General features: G+C 61.0%; 2 protein-coding genes and 1 long non-coding RNA gene across 5 annotated transcripts in view; 1 reads left to right on the top strand and 2 right to left on the bottom strand.

The window, feature by feature from the left end:
- Positions 1-2,914, bottom strand: part of RAP1GAP2 (RAP1 GTPase activating protein 2) — a 76,488-nt gene extending 73,574 nt beyond the window's left edge. The window contains exons 1-2 of the mRNA XM_082776301.1: positions 2,792-2,914; positions 424-540 (exon numbers count right to left, since the gene is read on the bottom strand). Coding sequence (XP_082632427.1) covers positions 424-540; positions 2,792-2,841 — 167 coding nt within the window. The 5' untranslated portion in view covers positions 2,842-2,914. The remainder of the gene's footprint in view (positions 1-423; positions 541-2,791) is intronic.
- Positions 2,915-3,854: 940 nt separating this feature from the next.
- On the bottom strand, positions 3,855-6,158 carry LOC309885834. The gene is made up of 3 exons (XR_014318856.1): positions 5,518-6,158; positions 4,977-5,305; positions 3,855-4,133 (listed from the first exon to the last, which is right to left on the bottom strand). It is a non-coding gene; the product is annotated as an uncharacterized lncRNA (long non-coding RNA).
- Positions 6,159-6,409: 251 nt separating this feature from the next.
- On the top strand, positions 6,410-22,774 carry CCDC92B (coiled-coil domain containing 92B). Of its 3 annotated transcripts, none has more exons than XM_082776105.1 (5): positions 6,438-6,554; positions 6,969-7,125; positions 11,863-12,016; positions 15,693-15,740; positions 18,681-22,774. In XM_082776105.1, the coding sequence occupies exons 3-5, from the start codon at positions 11,887-11,889 to the stop codon at positions 19,328-19,330; spliced, it is 828 nt and encodes a 275-aa protein (XP_082632231.1). In that variant the 5' UTR covers positions 6,438-6,554; positions 6,969-7,125; positions 11,863-11,886; the 3' UTR covers positions 19,331-22,774. The 3 variants fall into 3 exon arrangements, with proteins under 3 accessions (XP_082632229.1, XP_082632231.1, XP_082632230.1); XM_082776104.1 differs by having other exon boundaries at positions 6,491-6,554; positions 6,954-7,125; XM_082776103.1 differs by lacking the exon at positions 6,969-7,125 and having other exon boundaries at positions 6,410-6,554.
- The last annotated feature ends 379 nt before the right edge of the window (positions 22,775-23,153 follow it).

The following is a 23,153-nucleotide window of genomic DNA, read 5'->3' as shown; positions in this document are numbered from 1 at the left end:
TGACAGCAATGCATATGCATCAGAGGCAGAAAAAGCCATGGCACAGCCCCACAATGTGGCTCCAAGCCATATTTGCAATGAGTTTTGGAGGAAAGAGTTGTGCTACATGCATTAAGCAGGTCCTCAGCAGGTGATGTGCCCGACCAAAGGCACGGGGATTTGCAGAAGGGAGCCTGGGGAGGCAGTCAGCAGTTTGCCCTTTCTGCTGCTCCAAACCAGAGGTGTGCTCACACCAGGTTCCTGTCTGCAACCACCGCTCCCAGAGCCTTGTTCTGAAGCAGGCCCCAGCCTCAGACACTTGCAGGGCCCCAGGAGCAGAGGCTGAGACCCAGGAGACCTCCAGCTGCGCCTCAGGAGCTCGCGGTGAGGGGCGGCCAGGGCCAGCCCCACGGGGCCGTGCCGTGCTTCCCGCGCCCCCGGTACCTGCTAGGCGAGCCCAGGTCCGCCCGGCTGACGATGCGATGCTGCTGCGGCGAGTACAGCCACTGGAAAGCCGTCAGCGTCCTCTCCTCGATCCGAAACCGGCCCTCTCTCACGTACCTAAAAATAACAACAAGACAGACTGAAATATTCATTAGCGCAGGATGGTTGGGAGAGGGAGATGCAGGACACGGGGAGCAACTGGCTCAGAAACGCTGTTTAAGGATGGAAGGGAGACAATAATAGTAATAATTGTGTGTTCCTTAATGAAAGCAGCGAAATTACGGCCCATTTGACCACCTCCCTGTGGGGTCCCCCCGCCCAGCAGCCGCTGTTCCCACGGGCACACTGCCGCAGCCCTGACAGGGCTCCGCTCCCGGGCACCTTCAGGGACAGGGACCCCCCGGCCACCCTTGCTCCTGGCCCTGCTGCCACCAGAAGTGGCCCCAAGAGAAGCAGGGGCAGATGCAGCGCAGAGCCTCGCAGGGGCTCCTGTGCCCCAAGCCCAGTGCCCATGGAGCTGCCGCCAGCTGCAGTCCCCCCGACACCCCTCAGCCAGACCCACTCCTAGCAGCCACACACAGAAAAACAAAGAGCAAGCAGTTCCAGAGCGGTGCAGGACATTTCACCGTGAAACCCCAGGAGGCTGAGGTGGTCTCAGCTCCCCCAGTGCTGCTCAGCACCACCCGGCGTGGGGGCACGGCCGGCAGCCACCGCGCATCCCCCCCGCCCTGCCCGCAGGCACGCCGAGCCCCCAGCACTGCTACCAGCTCCCAGAGCAGACTAATGCCTTTCTAACATTGTTTTGAATGTCAGGCCAGATGTTGAAGCTTATTAAACAGTATTCAAGTGATGAATCAATGGTTATTATTTTGATTAAAGAAGTGTGGGTTCTCCATTACGTGAGCAAGATGTCTGTAACTGCAGTTGTTCCCATCCTTCAGTGGGAAACTCTGCTGCCTGCCTCCCCACAGCCAGCTGCACTTCACACGCCTGCCTCTGAATGTGAAATTTCATCAGCAAGTGATTAATTATTTAAAACCGCTGTAGCACTGGTTGGGGACACGCACACACACACACTCACATGGAATTTCACTTCCTGTGCCCATTAATTGGGACAAACAGAAGCCGAGAGGAAAGGGCAATCAGGAGGGCGCAGCCCCAGCAGAAATAAGCCAGGGAGGCTCCTGGCGAGTCTCCAGGACAAGCTGACCTGCTGGGTTTCTTGCTATAAGGAACCAAGGGCAGTGCAGTCCCAGTGCTCCCTGACAGCTCTTGCATGTAATAGTGCTGCGAAAGCACTGACAGGAAAGCCAGAGGGATTTGGGGGAAGGAAGGAGAAGGAAAAGAGGGATGGCAGAACAGCCAAGCAAAGCAGCCATTATAATACTTTGTGTCTAAGTGTGCAAGAAAAGGTGTTCTGGACTGCCAAGGGGAGGAGAAAAAGAAAAAAAAAAAAAAAAAGAAAAAGAAAATTAAAAAAAAAAGGAAAAAAAAAAAGAATAAATAAATAATTAAAAAAAAAAAAACACTGTGGAATAACCCTGCAATGGCTCCCACTCTGGCTGTTGCCCAGGCTCGCGGGGCTCCCAGACGCAGCTGGGACATGGGGACAAGCCCTGGGCCCGCTCCCAGCTCCCGCGTCACCAGCAGGGCATTGTCACCCGGAGCCACTCCATTCACAGCCTGGCATCGCTACAGCGCCCTGCTCAAAAGTCACACGCTCTGGACGTCACAAACTACACAATTAAAAATCAAAAGATACAGAGAAAGCTTGTTTCCAATGTCAGCCTGTCCCAGCTGCTCCGAGCACTCCATCCCCAGCAGCAGTGGGTCCCCACGCACCACGGCCGCCTCAGCACCCCTTCAGCCCCACGACAGCAGCCACGATGCTCCCCAAACACCCACGAGTGTCCCGAGACATCCTGGGGGCAGCCACACCAACCCGGTGTGAGTGGGACCAGGACACTGCCTGTGCCCCCCACTTCTCCCGTGCCGGGCTGGGACATTTCCCCTGACACCAAACCTCTTTGGGTCCCTCACCCTCCTCTATCTCCGCTGCACCCCAAACGAACGCCCCCCACCCAGCCGCAGCCCGGGGCTGCCCCTTCCCTGCCCGGGGACACGTCCCCACCCCAGCACCCGCTGCCCCCCGCGCCTGGGGCTGCTCTCGGCGTGCCGGGAGGGGCCGGGTGCCCCCCCCCAGCGGAGCACCGGGAGCTGCCCCGCACCCCCAAGCCGGGACCACCGCGCAGAGCGCGCCCTCGCCGTGCGCGGGGACCCCCGACCCGACCCGACCAGCGGGGACCCCCGGGCACCTCCCGCGGCCCCCAGCGCCCGGGACCCCTCCGTCTCCCCCGGCCCCACTCACCAGCGCACCAGCTCCCACCGCCGCTCCCCCGCCGCCTTGCCCGAGGCCATGTCACCGCTCGGGGCTCGGCGCCGCACGGCGAGGCGGGGCGGGGAGCGGAGCCCCGGGGCGCTCCCGGTGCGGATCCCGGTGCGGGTCCCGGCTGCGGGCAGCGCGGAGGCAGCGCCGCGGCTGGGCTGGGCTGTGCGGTGCGGAGCGGAGCGGAGCGGTGCGGTGCGGAGCGGCCGGGCCCTGCGCGCTCCCCCTGGCGCCGCTCCCCGCACCCCGCGCCCGGCCCGGTGCCCCGGCGGCGGCCCCGTTACGTAAAGCAGCCGCAGGGCCGCTCCCCGCCGGCCGCCCCGGGCACCACGCGGGACCGGCAGCGGGGGCGCGCACCCCCCCCCCCCCGTGGCCCCCAGGGAACGGGTGCGTCCCGGAGCCGGCGCTCAGCGAGTCCCCACCGAGCGCTGCAAAGCGCGGGGGTCCCGGCTGTGCCCCCCTCTGGTGCGGTTACGGGTGGCCCCTGGTGCTTAGGGAACGGACTGGAACTACTTTTAGATGTTATTTCAAGGAGATTCAAATCACGCTGAAAGTGGTTTCACAAAAGGAGTGTTCTGTCCCTAAATCCTAACTTTTCTGATTTGTAAGAACAAAATTTTGCAAGTTCTCATTTGCCAGGTGTTGTACACGATCCAGCAGCTTCACTTAAACTAAGTAACATCAGTAGCCCAAGTAAGTACCTTTTATTAGTAATTGCAGAGTCCCGCTCCTGCAGGAGCTGAGCCCATCTGGAGCACATCAACACCTCTGTCTCAGCTGATCCTCACTAAAGCAGGGCTCTGGTGGCTGCACAGGCTGTGGCTCTCCCAGGGTCACACACGGGGATTCAGCCGGGGTCTTGTGCATGTGGGCAGTGACCCTCCCTTGGGGGGAGCCCAGAAGCAGCACCTGCAGTGACAGGACAGCATTCGGCGGCTGGCAGCCTGCTGGGCTGCAGGGAGCAGCATCTGTGGCAGGGCCAATAACTCTGTCCTGAGCTGGACGCTTTGGCTGAAATGATGACAAGGCAATTGTTTATACTGAACCCAACAGATTTTAATGAGGCTGAGAGCAAGCGAGCCCACTCCCACTCCCTCTGGCCTACGCAGCCCCCAGCAGGGCAGGGCCGCAACCTTCTCCGATCGGTGCTCCCTCTGCTTCTCTCCAGCGCTCACTCCCTGGCAAGGGCCAGGCGGGGAAGCAGAAATGGGGCCACGTGGGAACAGAACGGGTGCGGGAGAGGCCAAGGTTCTCCCTTCTGCCCTGGAGCCAGGGAACCAGCCCGCCCTGGTCCAGCACACCTGGTTCTGCAGGCCTGGGAGATCTAAAGAATGAAAATAAATTTTATTTTAGGAAATAAATAAATAAATAAATAAATAAACTAATGAGTTTTAAAAATAAATAAATGGCACAATCTCACAGGAACCACACACTAATGTATCAGGCATCTCCCATTTGCCCCTTTGCACTGCCAGCACCACACCGATCACAGGCAGGTCTCCCTTTGGGGCCAGCACACCCAGGTGAGGCTGTCGGATTTGGCCCTGTTATTTCCCAGCCCAAGGCTGCCCCAGGGAGCCCCGCTCAGCCCCGTGGCCTGTCCGCAGCGAGCGGTGCAGAGCAGGAGCTCCTTAGGGGACAGCAAATGGCACTACGTAGCTAGAGCAAGTACCCCTGCGGGTGAGATCTCCCCCAGCCCCTGTGGAAATGTTAGGCTAACGTTAAACGCATCGAAACCCCCTGGCTTTCAGCCCTCCGCCCCTCCGCGGAGCTCCTGGCTGGGTTGCTCAGAGCCGCTGCCGCCCGCCGGGGAGCTGCCGGTGCCGGTGCCGGTGCCGCTAGGGGTCAGTGCACACCCGGCGCTGCCGCCGCCCGCAGGCTCCGACCCTGCCGCGGGGCCGGGGCTCGGCGCCCTCCTCGCCCCCGAGCGAGCGGAGGGGCCGGGGGCTGGGGGCGTCCTGCGGGGGGGGCGTCCTGCCTCCGCCGGGGGCCTCGGTGCGGGCACGGGCGGGGGCTGCGCCGCCTGGCCCCGGGCAGCGACGCCGAGGGCGGCTCGGAGCGAGGAGAAACCCCCGCGGCGTGGCCGGGGGGGCGCTGGGCAGCCCCGGCCCCCCGCTCCCCGCCGCTGCCCCCCCAGCACCGAGCTGGCTGCCCCCGAGCGCCCGACCTTGGTCGTTTGCAGGCTTGCGTTTTATCCGGTGGAAAATCGATGAAAGCCGTACGAATCTGGTGCAACACGATGCGCTCAGAATCTGCCCTCCCTGTCTGCAACTCGGTACTGCCAAAGCAAGCGCAGGAGCTGGGGGAAGTCGCAGTGAGATGCACAAAGCAGCCCTGCCACACGCAGCAAACCGCACTGAGTGCACCAAGGGCATCGGGGCAAGTGCTGACCTGCGGTTACCAATGGGTGCGAGATGACCCCAACCAGAGTGCACTTCCCTGAGCAAGGAAGTCTGCCCTCCTCACCCAGACAAATATCCATCACCCCACAGCAACCTGTCATGGCAGAAAAACTCGGTTTTTTACAAGAAAATTTAGAGAAGGCCCACAGCAGTCAGTGTGAACAGAGGCGTGCTAGGAAGCACCAAAGCTCTCAGCTGCACCCGCCAGGAGGCCTTAAGCAGAGATGTGTGAGTAAGTCATGGAAACCAGAAGCTTCCACGTACACTCATGTCTGCATGTGCAGACCTCTGGAGCTCCCCAGTCACCTTTTCTCCTGATGTGACGATTTTGCTCTTGGTGTGAATTAAGCTCACTCTCCATAGAACAGTCCTGATTCCAAGCCCAGCCTCCCTCTGCCAGCAGCTTGCACCAAGCCAGGCTGTGCCACAGCACTCAGCACCAGGTAAGGAGCCGGTCCTCTGCCTGCTGCAGCACGGGGACGTTACAGCCCCCCCGCTGTACCCGGACTAGCACGTGTGCCTGCGGGCAGCACGCAGGGCCGTTGTCCACGGCAGGAAGCAGGGCTGTTTCCCATGGCACACCCCTGGTCGCAGTGCGTGGCACAGGCATTGTCAGAGCTCGGAGACATCCAAGGAGGAGAAGGGACGCGGGATGGCAGCGACACGGGGCCGTCACTGCGGGCTGCCCCACAACGGTGCGGGCTGTGAGCTGCCGGCAGGCTGAGGGCACAGCAGTGCGGGCAGCGCGGGCCAGGGCAGCGCGGCCCGGCCCGGGGGCACTGCCTGTCCCGGGGTGCGGGGCCGGGAGCTGCCGGTCCCCGGCGGGAGGCACGGGCAGGCCGCAGGCACCCCGGGCACACACCGCGGGGTGAGCGGCGGCCCTCCGGGCACAGCCCCGGGAGCCCCCCCGCGCCCCCGGGCTCCCCGCCCCGCGGTTGCCGGTCCCTCCCCGCACAGCCCGGGGGGGGGGGGGCCACGATCGCCGTGCTCGGGGCCGCGGCCGGGCGGGCGCCGTCAGCACCGCGGACAGCGGCGGCGGGGCCGGGGGGGGGATCCCGGAGCCGGGCCCGGCCGCGAGGGGCGGCCCCGGGGCCGGTCCCGGTCCCCGCGGGCCCCGCTCGTGGCGGCCGAGCCCCAGTTCCGGTCACGTTGCCGCCTGTTTACGGCTGCGGGCGGGCGGCGGGGCCGGGCCGGGCCGGGCGAGGCGGGGCCGCCGCAGGCAGCGCGGGCAGCGCGGGGAGCCCGGAGCGGCCCCGGCCCGGCCCCGGCGCGGCCCGGCCCGGCCCCGGCCCGGCCCCATGACGCCCAGCGGGCGCCCCGCGGGGCCGCGGCGCTCCCCGGAGGTAAGGAGGAGGCGGCGGCGGAGGGGTGGGGGGGGGCGGCAGCGGGGGGGTGGGGGCGGCATCGCGGGGCGCAGCGCACGGGGGGGCCCCGCGGAGACGCCGAGCGCGGCCCGCACCGGGCCCGGCCCCGCCGGCAGCGCCCCCGGAGCCGCGGGGGCAGCACGGGACGGCCCCCGGCACCCCCCCGCCCCCCCCGGCCGGATTCGGGCGCCGCCGGTGCCGCTCGCATCGGGCCCAGGCTGCGCTCGGTGCCGGCGGGGGGGGCGCTGCGCGGTGCTGCCGAGCCCCGGGGCCGCTCCCGGCGACTCCCCCCAGGCCGCGGTTCCCCCCCCGGTCTCCCCTCCCGGCCCCGCCGCTCCGTGACCTTCCGCAAGTTTCCGCGCTCCCCTCGCCGCGCAGCCCTCCCGCCCGCAGCAGCACTGCGAAGTTTGGCTTGCGTTGAGACCAGGAGCGACGAGCGGCGCGGGTGGCTGCGGCGTGGCCGTGAGCTGCCCTGCGTGTGCTGGAGCCACAGCGGGATAAATCATCGACCTGTCCCTGCAAACCTTGTTTGCGCCCTCAGCCTCCCCAGGTAATTTGCCCTTTATGAGGAAAAATGATGTGAGCAGAGACTGCATCTTTGCGTGACCGCGTTTGTGCTGGGCTATGCACAGATGCAAAACCACCCCTGCCTCTGGAAGGCATCGTCAGGGGCCGAGGTCGCTTTCTGAGGTCACAGCTCTGGGATTCGGACTGACGTGCAGACTCCAGCGCAGTTTGGCCTCAGAAGCAAATCCTCAGACGAGCTGTCCATGAGCTGGAGATCAGCTCTGAGCAGACTGGGAGCAGTTGCTCATTGTAGTTACTTTGAGAGGTTAACTCGCTTTGTTTTTAGAGAAATAAGAACTCTGATAAATTGGGATGAAACTGCAAACCTCACCAAGCTTCCAGCAGTACTTGAAACACCCTGCTGAGATCAGCATTCCCAGTGCCCTCTGTCCCGAAGGCTGCAGCGTAGTGTTGGAGGGAGGTAAAGCACGCTCCGTTGTGGAGGTGGAGGGCAGCACCACGAGAAGGCTCAGTGCTCACGGCCGTACCCAGCTTGGGAAACTGGTGGGGACTGAGCCCAGAGCCGCCACACTCCCCGTCAGCACCTTGCCCGGGCTTGGAGAGCAAAGTCCCTTGAATGCCTGGTGATGTTTGGGTGCCTCATCCGTAGCATGGCACCCGGTGCCTCCCGAGGCATGGCCAGCAAGACCCAGGAGTGCTTGGCCACATCCCGGAGCTTTCTGAAGAGGCACAGGTTTGAGGTTGGCAGGAAAGTAGTGGCGGGGTGGATGCACCCAAGTGGCACATATTTCAGAGCAGTCCTAGGCACACATGGGGCTGACACCCCAGCAAACCAGGGACGGCCGCACAGGCACAGCCCTGCAGGGACAGGGGCAGCTCCGGGGGCGGCTGCCACTCCAGTGGGTGCCTCCTCTCCAGCTGTGCACACGCAGGTAGCAGAAACAAGGCACCGAGCTCCTTCAGACTGAGGGGAGCACTGCCTACCCTCGGGCTTTTACAGCAAGTGACTCCCCCAAGCCCCGCAGTGCACAGCCCCATGAGGCCTCCCACCAGCAGCTGCTTCGGCAGCTTAGCCCCAGCCTGGAAGCACAAAGTCACGGCTGAAGCCACGAGGGAGGGATGGGAGCGGCTCACTCCCAGCCCCTCGCATTGCTCGGAGCAGTGCAGCCATCCCATGGGGAGCTGTGCTCCTGAGGCGAGGCGCTGGTGCTCAGCACCCCCAGTGACCGTGCTCTGCCTCGTGTCGGGCTGAAGGCTCCTGCCCTGCCTCACCCACAGGCTGCAGGGCCATCAGCTGGCAGACAGGATGGCTCTGTAGCACGTTATGAGGTCGGCCGGCAGCAGCAGCAAATAACCCTTATTAACTCCTGACACCTCCCAAGTGATTTCGCTGTGTGAAATGACCAGAGGCACCGCAAACTAAACACTCACAATGCAGCTGCAATCTCCGCTTAACTTCAAAAGCAACGGAGGGAAAACAAGTTGCTGAGAGTTCGGTTTAGAAGTTCTTTTGGGTACTGAGTGGGGACCTCCCGGCAAGGCAAAGGTTCGTTCACAGCCACTAACATCGGAAATGCTTGAGCAGCTTACAGGTGCTATTGAAGCTCCACAACTAAATCACAGCTTCCCCAATAGCTCTTGGCTCTTGCATCATCACCTGTACCCCAGAGATGCCAGGTAGCTGCTGGGTGGCACCATTGCTCCACTCCACAGGGGGGCAGGGGCTGGGGGAGAGGCACCTCCTGCCCGGGGCATTCCCACAGCCCCTGCCCATGGCTCTGGATCGCGCCTCGTGTCTGTGCTGCCTGCTGACAGCCACGGGGCTGCTGGAGGCTGCACGCATGTACCCTGTGGCAGCCCCACAGCTCCCCCGAGTCAAGAAAGGAGAAGCATTCAGGTGGGCGCTGAAGAAATCCCTGCCAAGCTGTGGGCTCTGAAAAGCTCCATAACTGGGGAAACCAGTCCCAGGGGAGTCAGGGTTTTCAAAGTTCAGGGCTCAAGATCCGTGTGGAATGCTAAGTTAATAAATGGATAGTTTTCCACCTAAAGGAGGGGAGGAAAAGTTCAGTGGAAAGATCCCAGCCATTTCTACCAAACACATCTCAACCAGACGGAACAAAGTGCTTGAAAATAGCACTACGTATCCTCCAGGGCTTTGTCCAACCTACTTTCTGACACTTCCAGAGAAAAGGTTCCTCCCCTTCCTTAAAGAAACTGCTCCGAAGCGGGGGCACACCTTCCCCAGCCCCCCCGCCACCAGGGCTGCAGAAGGGCACACTGCGAAGGCACGAGTAACCTCGCCCTCCAGCATCAGCTCCTTTCATTGCCATCTCACATCACGCAGAACAAGTGCCAGCTCTCTTGGAAGTCATTAGGATACAGACCTTTTAACCTTGTCTGTTAATTAAGATGTCATCAGGAAAAGTTAACTAACCTACAAGGCTTCAAAACCGTCATGATGCCATTCAGAAGAATGGGAGTGATTAGGATGTTAAGTCTAGAGCAATATTTTTTCCCCCAAAATCCACTTTGAAATGACAAACACTGAGGGCCTACAAGTCCCTTGAGGTCCCAGCAATGCCCCTGGTTGCTTTGAACTGAGCACATGAACCTTACATCCAGGCAGGCAGGAACAGGAGGGCCAATTCAGGGCAATTTCCACTTACATGACATTGTTCCACAGGGAAGCTTTAAGCTGGTATAAATCATACCTCTCACAATAAGTGCTTAAACGAGGAGCAGGACCTCTATATCTGTTGCTTTTATGTATCACACCAGCCTTTTTGTGCTTTTCTATAGCATTCATGCATTGAGTGTTTGGAGCATTTCATTCCCTGAAGAGCAGATCCATCCTAAAACCGGGCATGTCATTATTGTGCCACTAGAAACAGCTCCCTGAGGCATGAAAATAGCCGATAACAATCCACCACATATGCCAAAGCCAGTTCACATAACACGCTTTCCTTATTTCAGGCTTTAGCCAGATTCCTGCAGCCTCACAGACCACAGCGAGGGCCCCGAGCCCCTCACACGGCTCCAGTTTGAGGCCCGTACCCCCAGTGCAGGAGACGGCCACAGCAGAACCCAGCTTGTGCCAGAGCTGGCTCCAAGCACCCTGGCCGTACACCACCGGGACCCCAACCCCAGCCCCACAGCAGGCAGAGGGCCATGCAGATCCCAGCTGTACACACGTAGGGGGGCAGCACCCTGTGCAAGCAGAGCCCCCCCCCCACCACAGCACCCCCATGAAGAAAGCAGCACTGCTGTGCTGGGGGGTTTTACACCAGGGCTGGGAGAAGGGGGCAGCTACAGGACATCAGCGCTGTTCCAAGCCCTGCAGCTGTTTCCTATAAATAAGGAATTTATAGGCTTAAATAAATTCAGCTTTAAATGAGCTAAAAATTCCCTGTGTATCTCTTGGTGGCTGTAGCTCTGTGAGGTGGGCTGGCAGTGCATCACCTTCCATGGGGGCAGGAGGAGCAGGTCCCCGGGGGCTGGGGCTGCCGCAGGCAATGCCCCCACAGCAGGGGCAGTGGGGAAGGTGCTCCCAGGGTTGGAGCCTCACTGCGGCCCCTTCCCTTCTCATGAAATAGGAGACCTGATCTTAAGGTTTCCACAAACCTTTGGAGGCCTTGGCAAGAACAAAGCTTTGAGCTAGGAACTCTGCCAAGATGACTTGCTTTGGAATCAAGCTTAAATGGGGTTTGATTTGGTTTAGGCTGTGGAAATTAGCTTAAAATGTGCTACATTAAAGGACTGGGTTTGCTCATAAACGTGAGCTAAAGCACTTGCTTAGTCTTCAAGTTCGTATCGAGAGAAACACAAAATCAGATGTGAGTGAACGAGGAGATGGCAGTAGCAGTGGCAGGATGGAGCGTGCTGTCCTTGGGCTTCCTGGCAAAAACATCCCAGCCTGTCCAGCAGCTTGCTGCAGGTTCCCCTTCTCCCAGGCTCGGTGTTTGGGATAAGGACGGATTCCACATCCACACAAAATGGTATTTCCCAGAATTAAGGATTCTTCCAGAGGTTTATTTTTATCTCCCCGGTGCAGGTGGGCAGCTCACGTGGCTGCTTCACGGAGCAATTACCGCGCTGTGAACTCCTGCACCCTGGGGCCAAGCTCCGGGCGCGGAGCTGGCAGCAGCACGTCTGTCGGGTGCATTACCAGTGAAGATGTTCCTTTGGCTGTAAGGCAGCGCGAAGCTCCTCGCCATGTAACGCTGATTGGATTAGACCGAGCATATTGTATTTTTCATGTGCTAGATCTGCTGCTGCAGTTGCTGCTTTGTAATACGTGGCTTGCCAAGTGACAGCCCAGATCAGCGCTGGTGTGGCTCCCACCTGGGGACCGTGGGGGGAGCAGGAAGCAATCCTGTCCCAGATGTAATCCTGCTCAGCGATAAAACAGATTTCCCAGGGCCAAATTTAAAATAGAAGCGAGCTGTTTCAACACACGCATCCGTACGGCAGCGCTTTCTGTTTGTGCAGCATCAGAGCTCTCCAGCACACAGCGAGAGCTGGCACCGGGGATGGGGCCGTGCGGGGACTCGGGGGCTGCTCCTGCGGGACCCCCGGCGGGGTCACAGCCCCTGCACGGAACCGCCTTGCCCGCAGCCACATCCCTGGGGGGGACAGCGGGGAGCAGGTGCCCGCGGTGCCCGGCGGCTCTGCCTCCCGCAGGGGCTCCGGGACCGGCTCCGCTCCCGGGGTGCTGCGGTGCCGCTGCTGTCTGACGGCAGGCCGCCTCCTCTCCCCGCAGGCGTGGACCGCGAGCTCGGTTGCGATGGAGACCGTGTCCCTGGAGCGCCAGATCCAGAGCGTGCAGCGGCACATCGCTTTCCTGAAGAAGGAGCAGATGGAGCTGCTCCACGACCTGCACCTGGAGATCCTCCGCCTGCAGAAGCACTGCTCAGGTGAGCGCCTGGTGCCTCCCCTCCCGCCGGGCGCCGTCTGCCCCGGTGTCAGGAAAGCGGGTAATAGGAGAGGAGTCCGTGTTCATAATCCGTAATTAGGACCCTCTTCCTTCGTTTTAACTCAGTGCTTGGGGCAGGCTTCTGAAACAGGATCAGCCCCACCAGCTCAGCGCTCTCCCCAGGCCGTGCGCCCACACCCAGCCGTAGTTTGACTGCAGTAGTCGCTCCCCTGGAGGTGTTCGCTGGGCTAAGGAAAGGAAAAGAAACCCAAGCATCAGCCAGCAAGGTGGTCCTGACTTTTCTTTCTATGATTTGTGCCCTCAATGGTATTTTGTTTGTTAAAATGTAAAAGCAGTTCTTCCTTTCTCCCTGATGCTGGTAGATGAAGGGAAGGAAAAGGGCTGAACACCGATGATGGGGGTGCACGGGATTGTGCCAAAGTCACTTTCAGAACCAGGGGAATGTGATTTTCTTGTTTCTATCTTGTTACTGTGCATTATTTTCTGTTATTTGGAGCTGTGAAATCCCCTCTTTCCTGCCGGCCCAGCCCGGAGCAGCTCAGCAATGATGCTGTTGGTAGTGCCCGTGTCTGCTGCCCGGTGCTGTGTGAGCGCTGAACCCACGGCACCAGCACATCCACTCCCAGCCAGGAGCACGGCTCCACGCAGGGCTGCAGAGGCACTGCCGCCCTCCTGGCCCCTGGGGAGCCTGGGCTGGGGGCAGGTCCCCACGGTGTGGGGGCTCTCCCACAAAACCCCTCGCCCAGCAGCGACCCTGCTCTGCCTGCCACTGAAATCCATCCCGGCGCTCTCATCAATAATTCAGCTGCAGCGAATTACTCATTGTCTTCCAGCTTCTCGTCCTCACTGGTTCCTGGGAAAGAGACATGACGGCATTGCTAAAATTGTCGGTTTATTCCCCGTCCTTCCCCAGCTTTGTCTGTTGTGTTTCATTTCTTTTAATATCTGGAAGGCTGAGGATGAGGCAGTATGAGACAGCGGGGTTCTCAGGCCTGAATCACGCTGAGGGGTTCAGAGCCACCCGTGGCAGAGATGGCCCCGTCCACGTCTGTTGTTTGCAATCGGCTCTTCCCAGCCGCGCCGACTGGCAGCACCGTGGGGCCGGATGAGTGCTGTGCCATGAGCATGATGTGTAGTTCTGCAGCGCCTTTCTGCTAGGAGCAATGGGGGCAGAACTCCTATGCAGCTCTGGGATGACTTTGGTCACGTCTTCCGTGCCATCCCCTGCGATGCAGTTTGCATGAGAGGTGAACTGGTCACTCAGCACTTCCCCATCTGGTCCAGGTGCGTAGCTCATTGCTGCACCTGATCTGCTGTTTAGACCTTGGATTTTTGCACCGTGACCTCGGTGTCCGAGCAGCATCGCTGCCAGCCCAGCCCCCAGTGGATTTCTGTGTTGCTGCTGCCCTCTGACAAAGCCCTGGCAGTGTCAGGGTGCTGGGGCCCTATTCGGGGAGGGAGCCAAGTGGTGCCACACGAGGTGACCCCAGGGGGGCTGCGCAGGGCACACAGCACCAGACCGGGCTGGATCTGGCAGCAGAATAGCTGTGCTCATAAGGGACCTTCTCTGAGTAGATAAACCCACAGCTTTTCTGCCTCAGGACCTGGGCTGGCACAGGCTGTGCTCTGTCCTCTGCAGCCTCCGCCACCCAGTGCTGCTGTGGGGCAGCGGGACAAAGGCAAGCTGGGGAGGGGGCTCCAGCACCTGCTGGGCTCCACACCGCTCCCCCAGCAGCACGGGTGGGAGGAAGGGGCCGGCGGGGCCGCAGATATTGCGGGGGGTCAGCTGGGAAGCCGGCCCTAGCGAAGCCCTGCAGCCCAGCATCCACAGTCGCAGCGCTTACAGGAAGATAAATGCAGTGAAGAACAGTGTGGTATGATTCATTTATTGGAATAAACTTCACGTTACAGAGCAGAGTTGGCTTTCCTCCCACTCCCATTTTATTTGCGAAGCATAAACACAGCAGAAATAGCAATAGATTCTTTCAGACTCTTCTGTTTCTCCTTTTACTGGAAGATGAGCTCAACTCTTGTGGCAATAATTAGCATGTTCCCCAGTGTTAGCAGAACAACAGGAGGGGAAGCTCGTGCAGGAAGCAGAGCCGGGTTTCCAGGAGGGAATCCGTGGAGGCAGCGTGGTGGATCAGCAACGTGCAGCAGAGAAGGCGCTGGCAGCCCCTCCGCTCTCCCCCACGTCTACCTGCGTACAGGAGCATCCTGCTGTCCAGAGGGCAGCAGAGACCCTGCGGGCCCCGGCTGCTCCCGAGGGCATGGATGGAGTCCCACTTCTGGGACCGCATGGCCCTGGGCACGGTGAGGGCGTCCTGGACACTGCAGAGCGCAACCACAGCGCCCGGTGGGGTGCCAGGAGGCGGGGGGAGCCCCTTGGAGGTGGGCGAGGGGTGAGGAACATGGAGCTGGAGCGGGCTGCGGCCCCTCCAGGGCACGGCCACGTCCCGCTGTGGCAAGGCCGGGGCAGAGCAGCCGGGGCAGAGCTGCCACCGTACACATCCAGCCCGCAGCCAGCGGGGGTTTGCAGCACCCCCACGACTGGCCCAGCAGCAAGGAGCCCGCTCTGTGCGTTATGCAGCAGAGCAACGCTGTCTGCTCAAACGGGAGACTGCTTTAGGTTTCGTTTGGAATATCTCTGAGACTCCAAACCCATTATTTTAGCTTCAGAAAAATAACACAGCTGCCATTGATTTCCAATGGGGCAGTCAGGAGTGCTGAAAGCTTTCCAGAAATTGCATTACGTTCTCAGTCACTTCTGCATTCTCACTACAGATTTGTTTTCCAAGACAGACGGGCAGAGGAGCCTGAGCCAAGCATTTCGCTTCAGAAGGATGGCAGTGACGAGGATTAGAGTCAACACGAAAGCAGATTAAAAGAAAAATGTAGGGCAAAGATTAACCATTTGAATTCATATTCAGAAAAAAAAAGAGCTCCAAAATGACAGACTACAGCTGTTAGCTCCTTCCTTCTCCTCTCTTAGCTGCTGCTAGTCCAGTAGTCTGTCATATTAATCCAAAAGAAATTGTAAATATTTGCAGGTTAAAGGCGAGCTCCAGCAGGTCCCTGAGCTGCTGTATGAGCCCTGGGTGCTTTGGGGCTGGGGACCCTGGGGGAGAGCTCAGCCCTTTGGCTGCATGGGGTGATGGGTCTGAAGAGGATTTTGTGGGGTACGCGGTGCTGCAGCAGCGCCCTGCTCCAGGCACAGTGCAGGGACAAGGACGTCCCGCTTGCATAATGTGCAGAGGCAGAGAGAGCAGGCTGGAAGCTGTAAATTATGAAATACTTCAGGCAGCAGTTTACACTTTGGTCTATTTTCAGTCCGTTGCTTTGCTCTTTGCCCTGATTTAAAGCACCGAAAATGGTTCCAAAGAAAAAAAAAAAAGGCCCCATGGGTGTGAGGGAGCCTGCGCTGGGGCAGGACCTGCAGCTGCACCAGTCACATCCAGGAGCGGGGCTGCTGCAGGTCCCGAGGCTGCCTCACAACCCACGGACTCCAGGCACCGGGCTTGGGAGCGGCTGCGAGCGCTGGGGCGGGCGCCGTGGCCGGGCAGAGGAGCCAGGGCTCAGCCCCGGCAGCACGGGCGGCAGGAGAGGGGAAGCAGGGGCAGGGGCTCGGGCTCATCCCCGTTTGGTTTCTCTCCTAGAGCTGACCCACGACCTTGAAATGAAAGAGCTGGAAGCCCGCCAGCAAGGTAGGATCTCGGTTTGCATGCGCTCAGTGGGGTGTGCGGGGTGCCTGCACGGAGCCTGGGGGCGTGGGGTCCCTTGTCCTCAGGGGGTGGTGGGGCTGGGGGCGGCTGGGAAGCCCACCTGCACAGTTCACAGCCTCTTAGCACCGAGATTAAACGGCCTCAAATGTCTGTGCAAAAAAAGAAAAAAAAAGGGTTTTGCATGTGAAAGCAAGCATCCATAGGGTTTGCTTTGCTAATCCCCTTACACAGAGCCCTTAGGGGTAGTCCACGGACCCCCAGGGAGCGTCTCAAAGCCTGCCAAGCCTTGAGCCCCAGGAAAAAGCAAACAAGGGTGTTATCAGTTACCCCCTGAGCTCCTCTCACCATCCTGACGGCACCACCAGTTCCTCACTATGACCCGCAAAATGATCTCCCACCTTCCAAACTAAGGGGGAGAGAATTGCTGCTGCACCCTGAATGTCTGCGAGCGGCTGGCATGAGCCTCGTGGGCCGGCAGCAGCGCTGCGGAGCTGCCAAGGCGCATTTCTCAGTGTGCTGACCCCTGGGTCCTGGTGTGGGTCGGTGGCGAGGGGGGTGCCCGTGCTGCCCCTGCCCAGGCCCTGCAGAAACGCATCCCCCAGCACCGCCCCGGGCTCTCCTTCCTGGTGTTACTGCCCCAGCCTCGTGGCCACCTCCTCTCCTGGGGCCCAGCCCCGCGAGCCTGCCCGCGCTGCAGGGACCATCTACAGTGAGCACCGCCTGCAGGTCTCTGCCCATCCTTCAGCCTTTTAACAGCTCAGGAGTACGAGCACATTTGCTACATTTATGGGGCAACAACCTAAATTAAGATGCCATCAAATGATCGCTCTTCAAATGCCACTCATGTAATAATTACCGCGTGCAGCTGCCTCCCTTAAGATCTCATTAGAAAGCATTTTTCCTCTGCAGAAGACACTTAAGAGCTGAAGCCATAAAGTGGTTGCAAAGCGTATCATAAAAAGCAGAGCTCTTCCACAGCCACGGGAGCGCGCCTGGGCATGCCGTGTGCGCTGCGCTGGTCCCAGTGACGGGCGCTGCCCTCCTCGGCCCCACGGGAGGGCTGCGTGGAGGGGCTCACAGCCCGGCCTGCCGGGGGCACCTCGCCTGGCGCAGAGCTGGGTCCCCCTGGGGACACTTGTGGCCATGGGGCAGGGCTTGTCCTCATACAGGGAGTCCTCATACCTCAGTGGGCCGCTGCGTGTCCTGAAGGCTGCCTGGAGGAGCCCTGAGAGATGTCCCGCTGTGGCTGCGGTGCTCCCCAAGCCCTGTCCCCAGCCGCTCCTCCCATCAGGATCATTGGGCAGAAGGGAGTAGGGAAATGCAAAGTTTTGTTACCCAAATTGCTCTACGGATGGACAGTTACTAAAGGCAGTCTCTTGATGCTGCTATGGGGGAGCAGAAGGCAGGGTGGGTGTGTGGGGGGTGGCCGGTGCTGTGCCCCTGCAGGCAGGTGAGGGAGCCGTGGCTGGAGCTGCCACGGGGCCCACGCAGGCTGGCTGGAGCGGTGCAGGGTGCTCGGGAGCAGCGTGCAGGGCTGGTGTGAAATCACACTTTTTTGGGTGCCACCGGCGTGACTCAGCAGGGCCGGGGCAGGGAGGGCACCCATCACTTGCGGGGTGTAGGGAGAGGTGGCGGGTGGGAGCCGCGGGGAACCTGCCACTCGGAGCAGCGCCTCTGCTTCAACAAGTCCCGTCAGCGCCCCGTCGCTGGCAGCCAGCTGCTGCCGGCAGCAGAAGAAGACGAACAGGTCAGGCGCCAGCAACCGGGGGTGACGGCGTGGTGAGTGCATCGCAGCCAGGAGAGGAGCTGGCTGCCTGCTGCCTGCGCTGGGCGGTGCTGCCGCAGCCCCGGCTCCGGAGCCCCCCTGCTGGGGAGCTGCCAAGGGGCACCCCCAACCTCCTCGCCCCACCTCACCGGAGCCCAGCACACCCCGGAGGATGGGGAGCGGTGAGCCCGCAGCCCCTGCAGGGGGTGGGCAGCCAGAGGCGGCGCAGCAGTTCCCTCTGAGCACACGCCACCCTTCTTGGGAACTGTTTTCGGAAAAGGTTTTCCTTCTGGAGAACGGCTGCAGCACGGGGAGGAACTGAGCATAGCCCGGCAGCGGCAGGGTCCCTCTCCTCCTGTCCTCTGCCTCACGCCCAGCCTGGGGCTGCACCCCAGCTCCCGACCCCACGGCTGCCTGTAGGCAACTGCGGGCACATCCCTGTGCTGCCGGGGCGCTGCGTGCCAGCGGGATCGCTGCTGCTCACGGGCGCTTCCACTCGCACCTGGAACCGGCCGCCCCTGCAGGGCCCTGGCGTCACCAGGCGGAGGCCAAGCCAAGGGTGGGACAGCGGGGCGAGGCGCTGGGGACGCGGGGCAGCGCCTGTGTGGGGAGCACCCAGGGCTGCTTCGGCTGCAGCGCCTGGCTCCTCCTGGGTGTCCGTAAATAAATGAACACATTTACGTGCCCCCGTACAAATAGCCACATGCATGTATGTCTGTTTCTCCCTGGGCCCTCAGCTGAGCATGGCTCGACTGCCTGGTAATCCTGGATTAGCATCCTCTATCCTCTAATCTGGCTCTGCAGTCTCTTGGCATGAGGGCAACAGCACTCAATAAATTGGGTTGATTGCTTTGCTGCTGGGTTTTTCTCCTCTGTCCCAGCCTGTACACTAGCCCCATCGAGAGGGGATCTCGTGCCTTGCCCCGGAACACAGGGAAGGGCTGCATGTGCTGGTGGGCTGCCCACGGGGAGTTTTCGGGCCACGGTTTCCAAAAGCACCTGAGCAGCCCGGTGGCACAGCATGGACGTGCCGGCATCCCACTGAACCATGCCCCTGGGTCTGGTGCCCTCACAGCCACCCCCACGTGGGGAACTGCTCTGTCTGCTGGGCAGAGCCACTCCTGCCTCTTCCTAACCCCCCATGCCTTGCCCTGCAGACGTGCTGGACCGGGAGCTGGAGGAGAGGTGCCGGGCGATGGAAGCCCAGCTGCAGGAGAAGGAGAAGGACAACCTGGAGCTGCGCAAGGAGCTGCGCCACAAGGAGACCCTGGTGGCCGCGCTGCGCTCCAGCCTCCGCAACAAGGAGCGCAGGTTCCTGGAGGAGCTGAAGCGGCGGAGCCACCGCGTCACCATCCTCGACACTGAGCTGCAGAAGCAGACGGAGGCGGCCGCCTACCTCTCCCTGCAGCTGCACGCCACTGCCCAGCGCCTGCCGGGACCCCGCGCCAGCGGGCGGCCGCCCGCCGAGCAGCCCCCGCCCGAGGCCAGGCCCCGGCGCCGCGGCCACCGGGCGCACCCACGGCGCCCTCCCGGGGATGGTGCCCACCCCAGGGACCCCGCACGTGAGGAGCACGACGCCATGCCCGACCCGGCCCTCTTCCTCTACACCACACGGCCGCCCGCCCCACAGCGCCCACCGGAGCCCCCCGCCGAGGCCCGGGGCACGGCCAGCACCGCTGCGGCCCCCCGGGTGCAGAGGTCCCCCCGGCCACCCCCCCAGGAGCCCGCAGCCAGAGCCCGGCCAGCCAAGGGCGAGCCCAGCAAGCGGCCAGGGTCTGGGCCCCACGGAGCCCGGGCCCGGGAGTAGGCGGCCAGGGGTGGGCACGGCCCGAGCGGCCGGGAAGGCGCTGAGCCCGGCGGCACTGAGGTGGGCGCCGGCCGAGGTTGCTGCCCCTGTCCCCCGGGAGGGGAAGGAGGCAGCGGAAGGTGGGTGCCCTGCCCGCACCCCCTCCCCGCTGAGCAGCCCGCGGTGCTGGGGCACGGAGAGCACGGTGTGGTGATGCTGCATGAGGCTTGCCAAGGGGGAACAGCTGAGCAGCTGTCCAGAGCTTCCAGGGGAAGAAAGGCAGAAAAGTAGTGTTTCCAAGACAAGCAGATCCTCCTGTTCCTGCTGCTGCTGTTCCTTGGAGAAGACGCTGGTCGTGTTCCCCAGGCCTGGGGTACCGGGTGCACAGCAGAAAGACCCGTGGCTTGGCACAGGGCTCAGCACAGCCCTGCTTCAGGCACCCCCGGCTGGGCTGGGCTGGAGGGGCACAGACACCGCCAGCACAGCCCTCGGTGCCCAGGGGTTGCCAGTGACAGTCGGCCCCGTTGGCACCAGAGGGGTTTTCCCCCTCCGCAGGGCGGTGCAGCTGTGCCAGCCATGTCCCAAGTCACCACTCCCCTCTGCGGGATTTGTCTGACTGTCACACGGATTTCCCCCACGTTACATGCACCTGGCAGGCTGGGACAAGGCCGATGGAGATGACCCACAAGCTGGAAGGCGCCCGCTTGCAGCACCCGGCGCTGCTCCTCCCGTGCTGCTGGAGCAGGTTCCTGACTCACATCACCTGCGATGGGCAGGCTCTGGCCATGCACCAGCACTGTGTTTGTTGCTTGCTCCCATGGCCAGGTGTTGGTTTTTCACCACAGACAATAACCACGTCAGCAAGACGCTGGTGAAGGTGGGATCTCGTGCACCACCGCCCTGCTGGGGCAGGACCAGCCGCAGGGGCAGCCCCGTGAGGAGCACAGGCTGCACAGTCCGCCTCGCCCGCGTCCCTTGGGTGCTGCAGCTCCCTGAGCCGGGCTCTGGGGAGCAGCAGGAAGAGGCACCGTGGGGCTGCCGGCTGTCCTCCCACACTGCCCGTCCTCCCTCCCAGCACCACGGCTTGTGCCAGCACTCAGTGTTGGCCCCTTCTGCCTCGCCTGACTTCAGACCAAACCAACGGCTTCAGCTGCTCTGAAGCAGAGGTGTACCCTAAATGTGGACGAGCAGAAACTGGGACAGGAAGAAGCGGGGCAGGGGGCAGGGCTGGCCTGGGGGCTCCAGTGGGACCTAAGGAGCCCCGCAGGTAACCAGGAGCCAGGTGGTTCGCGTGCCAGCCCTAACTTCCCTGAGCCTCGCGCTGTCGGGACATGGGGCAGTGTCTGGGAGCGAAGTGCCCAGGGCGCAGCACGGCCCCGTGTCCCGCAGGGCGATGCCCGGTGCGGGCAGGAGGAAGCCGTGTGCTGCCTCAGAGCCCATCCCCTCGAGTTCAGTTTGAAGCCCCTGGAAAGCACCGTCCTGCAGCAGCCGGGCTGAACCCACCTCGAGCTCGCCCGCAGAGCGCTCACGCAGTCAGAGGTCTCTATTTTTGTAGCTCAGTGTTTATATATTAAAATGCTTTTACGAGATTCTCAGTAACAGTCCCCGGGCCAGCCCTTTGGATGGTTCAAACAGCCCCCAAGCATACCCTCTGCACCGGCAGGACAGAAATGAGCGGCTTTTGCACCTTTTCTCTGCCTGTGTCGCGAACCTGCCCGGTGAAACGCTGGGATTTGGAGGCGAGGCACCCCCCAGCGCTACCCCTGGCCGTTACCGATCTCTAAGCACACCCCAAATTTGCAAGGAGCCCCCCGACACAGCAGCCCTGGGGACAGCTCAGGGCCAGGCCGTGCCCACGGGGCCTGTGCCCGGCTGGGCCGCGCTCCCCTGGTGCGGCCTGCCCGCAGGGCCGAGCGGCAGCGTGTGTCGTGGTGAGGCGCCTCGTGGGCCTCGGACCCGGCTGCGTGCTGCAGGCTTGGTTTTATTTTAATGTGAGAGGGTAAAGAAACCTCTGCGCCGTTCAGCCGAGCGTTACTTTGGCTGTGGTTTGCGCAGCGGCCTTCCCCCTCGTTTCTAGACAATCCCGATACACAGAGTGTGTTGCGTTTTTATTATAAAATCATTGCTAAAATCATGGTGGTCGTGACTGACCTAAGCATTAAAAAGGGGAGGGAGTGTAAATACCTTCCTATTCTCTGTAAATACCTTCCTAGCAATCAGCATTTTTAGTGCCTAGCAATGTAAATGAAGCAACCCTGTGGGAGCTGCAGGATCCCTCCCTCTTCACCAGTAATTAGCAGCTGGCTGGAGGAGTTCATCTCATCTCATCCCGGTGCCCCCGTGACTTCTGCCCTTCCCAGCACCCCAGCAGCGTGGATGAACGGGGAAGGGCAGCGGGGCCCGGAGCAGGACGCCGCGGGTCCCCACTGGCAGCCCTTGGGTGTGCAGAGCCTCCCGGTCCCCCCGCAGGCCTACGAGATGGAGGTGTTTGGGGCTAGGCCTGCGCTTCCCGGGGGATCCTCACCCCCGAGCCTGGGGACCAGCTCTGTGCACTGCACCTACTTCAGTCACTGCTGCTGCTACTCCTGGAGGGGAAGCTCTAGAGTACTATATATACACAAATATATATACATATATACATACGTGCACTTGCTTTGAGGGGAATACACTGTATGATTGTAATAGAAATTATGTTGAAATAAATTATTTTAATCTTTGTATTTATATAAAATGATCAGAGATCAAAAAAAAATCAAAAAAAAAAAAAAAAAAAAAAGGAGCAAGGAGGCAGCATTCCTATTTTGTTAAGTCGGCCGCTGTTGGACGCAGCGAGCCCAGGGGGGCAGCAGGGACGCGGGCAGCCTCTGACTGACCCCCGGGTCCCCGGCTTGGGGACGAAGCAGTGACCTGCCGGCTGCATTTGTCCCGTGCTGTCAGACTCCTTGGGAGGCGAAATGGTTAACGTAGCTTAAACCTGCGCTGTATAGCTCTGTGCATAGACACGTATAGACCGAGGAGTGTAACTGCTGACACCTACATGCTTTGTATGGAACAAGCAATGTGTAATGTTGACTCGTAAAGCTTAATGATTAGACTGGAAATGGATGCATAGCAATAACGCTCAGTTGTTAAACAATATCTTATATATATATAAAACACAATGTGCTGACAAGTCTCTGTGTGCAGACTAACAGCCGGGCACCGTTCCTGTACCCGCTGGTTTTGTTCTGCAGCTGTGCAAACCCTAATGGTTTTGGTGCGTTGGATTTGTTAATCCCCTTTTCTTTGCGTTATTACTCTTCTGAAATCTCTCTGAGGAAGGGATGCCTCACGTTGCACAACCCGCAGCACAGGCGGAGGAGCTGCGCCGAGCCCTGGCAGGCAGAGCCAGTCCTGGTGACTCGCACGCTCCCCTCGTCTGGCTCTAGCCCCGGGCGGGCTGGTCGGGAAGCTCTCCCTCTTGACCCTGTTAATTAAAAAGCCATATTTTCTGAATGTGCTTGCTAGGGCTAATCTAAGCGCTCCTGGCTATATCCTTCCCCTCTCCGCTTTGAAGGTGCGGTTGTGAGGGCCCAAATAGCTCAGAGGCTCCCCAGCCCCTGCAGGCTGCGCTTGGCCAGGAGGAACCAGCACCTCGAGGGGCCGGGGCTGCCACCGGACTTGGGTGGGGGGCCCCAGTGCGGCCAAGAAAAATAATTAGGGGCAAAGTGGCTACGGCAAGATGTGCATCAGCAGGGCTGTGCGGGTGAGCCAGCTGGCGCTGAGGCCGCGCTGGGAACATGCCACCCACCAGTGGTGCCAGTGCCGTCCTGCGCAGCAAAGCCCAGCACGCCTCTGCCGCCGG

Source organism: Aythya marila, assembly GCF_965140915.1.
Source record: "Aythya marila genome assembly, chromosome: 20".
Classification (NCBI taxonomy): domain Eukaryota; kingdom Metazoa; phylum Chordata; class Aves; order Anseriformes; family Anatidae; genus Aythya; species Aythya marila.
This window is presented reverse-complemented; position numbering and strand designations above follow the sequence as displayed.